Genomic DNA, 8,784 nt, shown 5'->3' on the forward strand with positions numbered 1-8,784 from the left:
TTGTTTTTATGTTTCAATAAATAAGTAATCAATGTTGAAAAAAATAATAAAGTTAGTATCTCTCCTTTCATCTGACTAAAAAAATATCTTAGATTATTAATTCAATCACTCCCCTTATCCTAGAGATTATTTGCCAAAATTTTAGTTCTACTTTTTATACCTATACTATTATTGTTTTCTACAGGCAGTACTTGCTTAGCTATATCATTACTTCCTGCATCTCCTTCTTCCCTTCTGGGTTCAATTTCCTTCATCTTGAAGTTTATCCTTTAGTAGTTCTTTCAGTGAGAGGCTGTTGGTGGTAAACTGTCTTTGTCCTAAAGTGTTTATTTAATCCTCACTTTTGACTAATATGTTGGCTGGGCGGCTACGACTGTTTCCTACCACATTCTCCTTCTACTCGCATCTGAGCTCTGCCCTTTAGATTTTTCTGGTCCTAGGAAAACAGAGTTCAGTCGATATCAATGTTTTTGTTCAGCACCCTACCCCCCCCCCCAATAAATCTGCCATTCAGCCCATGGGTTGGTGAAGGCTCCCCTCCCTCCCTCAGTGGGGAGGCGCCCTCCAGTTGACCCTTTCTGATGGAAACCTCTGTCTACCCCTTGTCCTTGAGGTCCCCACAGAGCAGAAAGACCTAAGTCTTCTCCTCCTCCTAACAGAACCTGTTCTGTTCTCCTGTCCCTGCGGCAGGGGGTGTTATTTTACAAGGCATGTTAAAAAATACAGAATCCTTGAAAATTTGGAAAAGAACATCAGAAAGCCTTGGGTCCTTATCCAAATCTCCATTTCTTAGAATGAAAAGGGCACTAACCAGTAAAACAGTATTTCAAAAGCACATGGAAAAAGCACTAAAACCATCTTTTAAAACGCAAAAAAAAAAGCCAGGACATTTTTGAAATATAAAGGACCTAAAACAAAGCAGCAGAGATCGGAATAATCATAAACTGGGCGCGGGTGGGTGGGAGGGGAGGGGAGGCGGGCCGCCTTTAGGAATCTGGAGAGTGCAGGAAGGGCTTACCCGGGTCACCAAGGTAGAGAAGCTTCTCGGAGGGCCCGCAGCGCGCTCGGCTGTCGGAGGCCGAGGTGGTGGCCACTGCCGGGTTCCCCCGGGGGACGCGGGTCTTGGCGGTTTAGGGCGGGGATCCCGCTGCCTGGGCGGGGCCGGCAGACAGAACGGCGGCAGCAGACGCGGGGAGGTGCGGCTCAGCAGTGTCCGCAGCGCGGCCAGCCTGACCGCGTCCTAAGAACTGCAGGGAACCGATTGGAACCCCAGGGGTGGGGCGGGGTGGCGTGGGGGCGATTCCCCCTCTCCTCCTCAATAAGACCCCCCAACGGAGCCTCGTCCCTTTCTCAGACCCGGACAGAGAGCCTCCTGCGGACCCGAGGAGACCTTAAGAATGCTTCCTTTCAATTCTTACCGGTGCCGAGCCAGGCCCGTTGCAGAGAGGCGGTTGCGGAGAGCTGGGGGCCACCTGTTCCTACCTCTCCCCGCACCCGGGAGGCTAGTCCGGGGATCGGTGTCCCACTGACGAGGGTGCGGGCTCCCCCGTGGCCTCTAGGGGGCGCTGGCTCTCCTGCCGCCAACCTCGGGACCCGCACCCCGGGAAGCAGCCGGCGGGTTTCTGCAAGTTGAGCCCAAAGTCCGGAGACAGGATTCCGTGGAGCGGATCCCCGCAGCCCGCGCAGAAGGCCGCCGCCGGCTGGCCCCCGCCGGGTGTCCTTGGTACTTTTCAAGACCGCAAGGACCGAGGCGGTGCAGCGCGACGCGCCCACGCTCCCTCCCACTGCAGAGGCCCGGGCTTTTGCTGAGGGTCATAGACCGCCATCGACTCAGCGCGCACCCCAGCTCGGTGGATACCCCAAAAAGCCGCGGGAGGTGGGGCAGGTGGTGAACGATCAGCCAACCAGTGGGGTTGGGGGACGAAAGACTGAGGGCCTTCTGGCCAGCCTCAGATCCTGAGCGCGCGACAATGGTGACAAAGGGGGACTGGACAGACGACGTTTAAAGCGTCAGAGCCGCGGCGGCCGAGGGCGCGGAATCTCGGCCCCCTCTCCTGCCCACTCCCCTTCGGTGGCTGCAGAATCGGGAGGTGCGAGGTCGCCGCGGTAGCCGGCGCGTCCCGGAGCACGCCCACCCGGGTGCTCTGCTCACACTCACCCATTCACCATGGCGTTCACACGACACAGACACGGCCTCCCCCACCGCCACACATCGTCACAAGACGCTCTGTCGCACTTTCGCTACCCCTCCCCGGCCCCCTTCAGCCATCCACTCGCTCCCGACGCCGAGGAGAAACCGTGCCCTACTTGGGCACTCGCCCGCTTCTTTGGTTTGGAGAAATCGTTCCAAACCACGCCCAAGCCAAAGCCTCAGCGGCTGGAGACCAAGAACCCCCCGCGTGGCTTCTTTCGCAGTGAGAGAAGACCCCCCAGAACCTCCTGAGCTCCCGGCTCCCATCGGGAAGGTCTGACCCACACCCTTTCCAAACCACCCCGGTACCTAACTTTCATTCCTGGAGACACCGCGGGTGCTGCGGGCGGAGTTAGGTCCGCGGTAGCATCACCCTCTGGGCAATTCAAGCAAACACATTCTCAAACGGTCTGCACAAGAAAAGGGGAGCTTGGGACCCAAAAGGCGCAGGGCCTGAAAAGCCAGTCTCTTAGCCGTGGATGTTTAAATCCCACTTGGATCTGAGGGAAGGCTCTACAGGGTGGGAGAAGGTATCTGACAAAGCTAGCGGCTGGTCCTGGGGGGCCCTGGGAAATACACAACTCGCTACAACTCACTACTGATTTCCCTGATAGCTCTTTTCACAGTCTGCATTTATTTTGTGGCTTTCGGAGTGTGGTTATTGTAAATCCCAGGAGGGCAACTCTGAGTTTGTTTCACCTGGCTACAGGCACAATCTATATGTATTTGTTGGACATATGTATTGGCAGTTGTACATTAAAGCATTGCGCATTAGAATTGGAGATCGAGAACGTCCACCAAACTCTCAGGTGGACCAAAGATGTTCGGAACAAATCTTGACCAGCAGCTGGGGAGGGGGGACCGACAGACAGCTGCCACGCAAAAACCCCAAGACCGCTCTGCACGATTCTTCTCCTGAGTCTCCCTGACACCTTCAGCGCCTCCCTTTTGGTGCGTGGATGAGACTCAACCTCCAAGCTCCCTGGATCTCTCCCTGCACTCTTGAAGTACAGACCTCCTCCACGCCCTCTGTCTTCGTCGGAGCCCACCCCCAAAGTCCGCGTCGCGCCCGGTGCGGGGATCCCGGCTGCTGCGAACGCGCAGAATTTACACCACGCCGCGCGCGCCTTTGTTTCTTCTTTATTTGCGGATATAATTATGCACCGCACTCTAAAGTAGAGATAGATTTTTTTTTCTGATATACATTTCATCTTATTCACACGAGCACACCACACGCACAGAACAGTTCCACAACCTGATAAATTGCACAAGATGAGTTTGGATTCCTGAAAACCTGCAGGCAAGCCAGCCCCGCCGCGGCTTCTCGCCTTCCGGCTTCACCCAAGACAAATCGCCCACCCCAAACAGATTTCCCCGCCAGCCTTTTCCTGCTGCTGGGTTGAAGTGTCTCCGGAATGGGAAGCGCTCTTGCTGGAAATTGGCTTGGACGCTGCAGATTCCGAGCGCTGGATGGCTGTGAAATGTACCCCCCAAGGTCAATTCCCGCGCCTGCGAGCTGCGCCCCCGCCTCCCTCCACCAAACCAGGGCGTTATGGAAAAGAAAGGCAAACCGAAACGCAGACGCGATGGATCGTGGCTCCCTACCCCCCACCCCACCCCATCCCCAAATAATCAGAAACTAGGAACCAGAGATGTTAAAGCTTGGCTTCCCAAGCGCGGCGGCAGGGCGCACCGGGCTGGTGGGGGCGGGGTGGGGTGACGATGGTGGGGAGCGCAGGAGCACCGCCTGGGCGCACCTGGAGTGGGGGGCGCTAGTCCTCCGCGTTGGTTCGATAGGCCTCGATGAGGCCCTCGAGAGAATGCACGAAGCCGGACACGCTGCAAATGCCGCCGATGACGAAAATGGCGACGTCGAAGAAGACCTGGTGCCACAGCAGCTTGCGCCAGAGCAGGCGCAGGTGGAAGAGGCTGGGTAGCAGGAAGCAGAGGCCGGCGCCCGTGAGGCTGCCCGTGAGGCCCATGAGCAGCGCGAAGTGCGGCACGTAGATGGCCATGAGAAGCGTGAAGACCACCAGAGCGCAGCGCAGCGTCAGCCCCCACGACTTGAGGCGCCCGTCGCCGCCGTAGCAGGCGGGGAAGAAGGCTCGGCTCCCCTCTTGGAAGAGCGACTTCTCCAGCACCTCGACGGCAGCAAAGAAGGGCAGCGGGTAGGACAACAGCGCCTTGGCCACTAGAAAGATGTTGACCACGGCGCGGATGGAGCCGGGCAGGTTATCAGTGATGACCTCCTTGGTCTCGTCGGCCCAGGTGAGGTAGGCGACGAGTGCGAAGAGGCCCTTGAGCACGCAGGCGGCGATGTGCGTCCAGTTCATCATGCAGTGGAACTCGCTAGGCTGCTGCATATTGCCCTCGAGCGAAGGCAGGAATATCTGCGACGTGTAGCTGAACACAATGATGCCAATGGAGATGGGAAACTTCTTGACGTCGATATAGAACTTGACCTTCTCCCAGGCCCAGTCGCGCGCCCGCGATAGGCAGTAGGCGATGACCAGGATGTTAATGACGAAGTGGGCCAGCGTGCACAGCAGGCTGAACTTGGACACGGCCTTGAGGTTCTTGAGGAAGGCGCAGGGCAGCAGAACGGCAGTGGCAATGATGGACCAGGACTTCTGCGACACGGGCAGCCCCGGGAAGCTGTTGTACATGAGGTTGCCGCTCACCACCACGTACAGGATGCACGTCATCACCAGCTCGATGATTTGCGCCACGTTCACCACGCGGCCGCCCAACGTGGGGAAGCGCGGCGCGCAGCAAGCGTTGGCGATGGCCACGTACGAGTCCCGCACGCGCACCACCTCGCCGTCCTCGTTCTCCTCGTATAGGCAAGCGATGAGGATCTTGCCCGTGTAGCAGCAGACCACCGCGGCGAAGATGATGAGGAACAAGCCCAGGTAGCCGCCGTGCAGGATGGCGTAGGGCAGGCCCAGCACGAACATGCCCTGCGAAGCGGAGAGGCAACCAGACGCGGGCGCTCAGCCCCACTGCGGCCTTGGAAGAGGGGTCCCGGCGCGGGGCTTAAGGCTGAGGCCAGAAGGGGACGCTAAGAAGAAGGACAGCTGGTCCCGAGCCATTGGAGAGGAGAGGTTAAGGGGACGGCTGGAATATAGGTGCAGGTGGTGCTAATGGGGTGCCTGGGAGTTGTGTCAGATACGGAGAGGCAGGTGTTTAAAGGCGGGAATGAGAAGAGGTGCGCTAATGGCTGGGAGGTGGGAAGGGGGCTGAGCGTGGGGACCGAGATACTTGGCGATGGTTCCGGGGGACAAGACCAGAAGTGGGGACGGGGGCGGGAGGAGCTGGAGGAAACAAGAAAGGACGAGAGGGACCCTGGCCGGAAGAGGACGCTAGGAAAGGTTGAGAGCTGGGCCCGAAGCCTCTGGGAAGACAGGGGAAGGGATTTAGGTGCGCGGGGGGAGGGGCTAATGGGAGAAGATGGGTGGCTTAAGGCCCGAACTCGAGAAGGAAACGTTCAAGGCGACAGTAGGAAGGGAAAGAAGGTGGGCTACAGAGGAAAAAACACTGAGGGTGGGGAAGGAGCCGCGGGAGCAAAAGATGCAGGAGAGAGTATAGAGATGCTGCTGGGGGGCGGCCTTGCCAGGGTAGGAGGTGGCGGTGCGGGACCAGAGGCAGCGGGAGGGGGAAAGGCACGACTGGAGGTAGGATTTCTTAGGGCCAGACCGAGGTCGAGGCGAGGTCTTAATGAGGGGACTAAGTGGGGGTGGCCGAGGCAAGCAGCAGATGGGGCCTGCGGGAGAACCCGAGGGCGCTGCGCGAAAGGTCAAGTGCAGCAGCAGTCCAGCCAGAAGCCGTGGGGTCGGGCGGGAAGGGCTGTGGGCCGAGGGAAGAGAAACTAACGAAATCCGGGGTCCTGGCGGCCTGCGGGCCTCCAGCCTCCGGTCCCGGCTTACTTCCGGGCCTACCCAACGCTGCCTGCAAAGGCGCGCCAAGGGAAGGCGTGTGCGGCCATGAAGGCGGGCGTGGCCCCGGGTCCCGCGTGGTCCTCTGGCCCAGCCCTAAAGCCTGGAGGCGCCTCAGCTCCAGCCGCCTAGAATGCGGGGCCTCGCCAAGTCCCTCTGAGGCCGGGTCCCTGCGCAACCCTGCGGCGTCCGCCGGCTGCGGGAATCACCGGTTCTGCACCCCAAAGACCAGGAACTCCCAGGACGCCGCGGAGCCTTGCCGCGGGGTCCCGGGGTGCCTAGGGTTAGGGCCTCCTCAGCTCCGCAAGCCGCGGCCTGCAGGTCTCAGCCTGCTCCGCAAGTCGTTGTGCGGAATATAAACCGATCAACGGAGTTCGGCGCCCCCTGGGGTGGCGGTGGGGAGGGGGAGGGGCAGGGGGCAGATATGGCGGGCCTGGAGGCCAGAGGCCGTTCGAAGCCTTGGGGTGGGGGCTTCGCCCGGGTTACCCGAGGAGGAGCTAGCCGCCTGTTTGCGGTGTAGCCGGGATTTGGAGCGAGAGAGGTGAGCCTTTGCGCCGGTATCCCGAGATGCCCGTGAATTGTATGTGCTTGTGTGTGCAAGCCTCTGGGCTTGTACGTGTGTGTTCGCGTGCATTTCCCTAACAGGGCCTCACTAAAGGAACGTGTGCATGAGTCTGTGGGCGCGTTGAATTCAAACTGGTGTATGTGTGTGTTCTTAGTATGTACAGGTATGTGCGTAGGGGGGGCTTTAAGGCTTCCGCAAGTGCGTTTGGGGATAAGTTGTGTGGTACAGAGAGAGAGGCATGTCGTCTGCGCCTGTGCGCGCGCTTTTGTTCGTGGGGAGGGGGGCTGTGGGCATGTGCGCCTGCCTATGTACGCATGTGTGCCTGTGTTCTTGTGCCTCGGGGGAGGAGACTCCAGGCTCAGCGATTTCCCCGTCTCATGACGTCCGGAATATGCAGCTGTGAGTCCATTCCGAAGTCCCAGGCAATACCATTCCTTCGATCCTGATTTTCTTTCTCCCTCAGGGCCCCCACTCCTGATTTCACATTCTCCCCCCCCCCCCCATTTTCCCTCTCTTTTGCAGGGTCTCTGGATATGTGTATATTTGGCTAGCCACATCTCCGCCTGGCTGTCCTACAAGCTGGGGTCGGAGGGGATGCGTATCTGGGAGGGGACACCACCTGGGGGCGGAGACCCCCACTCCGGGCTGGGAGGGATGGGGGAAGGGAGATCCCGGGAAGGCCGAGATCACTCCATGTTCGGTTGGGGGCAGAGCTGGGAATCCCGCGCTCACCTGGATGGCGTTAGTCACGTTCCAGCCTGCCTCCCACGCTGTGATCTTGGGCTTGTCGTGGCCCCCGAACTCGCCCCCAGCCCCGACCGCCTGGTCCTTGGAGCCCGAGGGCGGCAGGGGCGCGCCGCCGCCGCGCTGGTAGTGAATGTCTCCCTCGACGGGAGGCTCGGCGCCTTCCTCCCCGCAGGGCTCGCCCTCGGCTTTCAGGATGTCCATCTGCAGGCCCTGTCGGTGCTCAAAGTCGAGGTCGTCGCAGTGCGCGAAGCCCACCGCCTCCTCGTCCGTGGCCGCCTGAAAGCCCATCCTGGCGAACATGCCGCTCACCTTGGCCTGAGACTTGTTGGACACGGATGTGGCCACGTTGGACAGTTTGCTGCGGAGCAGGGTGGCCATGGCAGCGGCGGGATCCGAGGGGGCCCGGAGAAGGACAGAAGAGGCCGAGGACGCGGGGGACGCGCGGCGAGACGCCGAGGGCTGGAGCCCAGAGAGGCCGCTATCTCCGCTCGCTCTCCCCGCGGCGCTCCGGGGCACTCTGGCTCATGACCCTCTCGGCTGGCGCTAGGGGCTCGCTTAGGGCTGGAGCAGGCGGATGGCGGGGCTGGCAGAGCGGCGGCGGCGGCTAGTGCACTGCAGAGCTGCCGCGGGGCGCGGGCTGGGCGGCGGAGGGCGGCGGCGGCGTCAGAGCTGCTACGCGAAGCTGGCGCGGCGCCCCCACCCGCGCGCAGCCCAATGCGCTCCCGCCTCTCCGAATCAGGCGCGGGGGTGGGGAGGGAGTTGGGGGGGTAGGGGGAGAAGAGGAAGAGAAAAACCACGAGGCAGGGGGCGTGGGGAGGGGGTAAGAAGAAAAGAAAGGGGGCACAGAGGGATTCCGGAGACTTGAGATGGGGGCAGGAGCAGGGCGCCCTTGGGAAGGCGGCGGGAGGGAGCGCGCGAAGCTGGAGGGGACGCGGGGGCGGGGGGGCAGGAGTGCTGCATTTCTGGGGGAGGTGCTAAACTCGGTTCCTGTCCCTTCCCACCTCGCAGCCACGGGGAGGGAGGGGGCCGGGCCGGGCTGATTCTTACAGTTCCCCGCCCCCGGATCACCCCCTCCAGAGTCCCGAAGCCCGGCGGCCCGAAATCCGCTGGCCAAAGATAGGTCTGGGCGCCGGGAACGCGAGCAGGACCGATGCCTGTCTCCCGCGGCGCCGCTCTTCTGGGCGTGGGTCGGTCACCCCCCGGCACCGGTCACTGGCATTTAAAACTAGCCGCAAGCCCCCCCCCCCATGTCAGAAATGTCCGACATGGACCCCTCTCAAGAATGCTCAGGCCCCAGCTCTGTCTCTGGGGCTGTCTTCGCGAGTCCAAGGACGGCCTCGAAGGAA

General features: G+C 60.8%; 1 protein-coding gene across 1 annotated transcript; it reads right to left on the reverse strand.

Moving 5' to 3' along the window:
* Positions 1–3,963: 3,963 nt before the first annotated feature.
* SLC32A1 (solute carrier family 32 member 1) lies at positions 3,964–7,816 on the reverse strand. Its single transcript, XM_077159638.1, has 2 exons — positions 7,424–7,816; positions 3,964–5,151 (listed from the first exon to the last, which is right to left on the reverse strand). Exons 1-2 carry the CDS (start codon positions 7,814–7,816, stop codon positions 3,964–3,966), a joined length of 1,581 nt encoding a protein of 526 aa, XP_077015753.1.
* Between the last annotated feature and the right edge of the window lie 968 nt (positions 7,817–8,784).

Source organism: Tamandua tetradactyla, chromosome 1 (assembly GCF_023851605.1).
Source record: "Tamandua tetradactyla isolate mTamTet1 chromosome 1, mTamTet1.pri, whole genome shotgun sequence".
Taxonomy (NCBI): domain Eukaryota; kingdom Metazoa; phylum Chordata; class Mammalia; order Pilosa; family Myrmecophagidae; genus Tamandua; species Tamandua tetradactyla.

Excerpts from the sequence above, each read along its gene's own strand:
- SLC32A1 (XM_077159638.1), bottom strand. The coding sequence starts at position 7,816 with ATGGCCACCCTGCTCCGCAGCAAACTGTCCAACGTGGCCACATCCGTG. Across the intron at positions 5,152-7,423 it reads ACGTGACTAACGCCATCCAG|GGCATGTTCGTGCTGGGCCT; the intron begins GTGAGCGCGGGA and ends TCCGCTTCGCAG.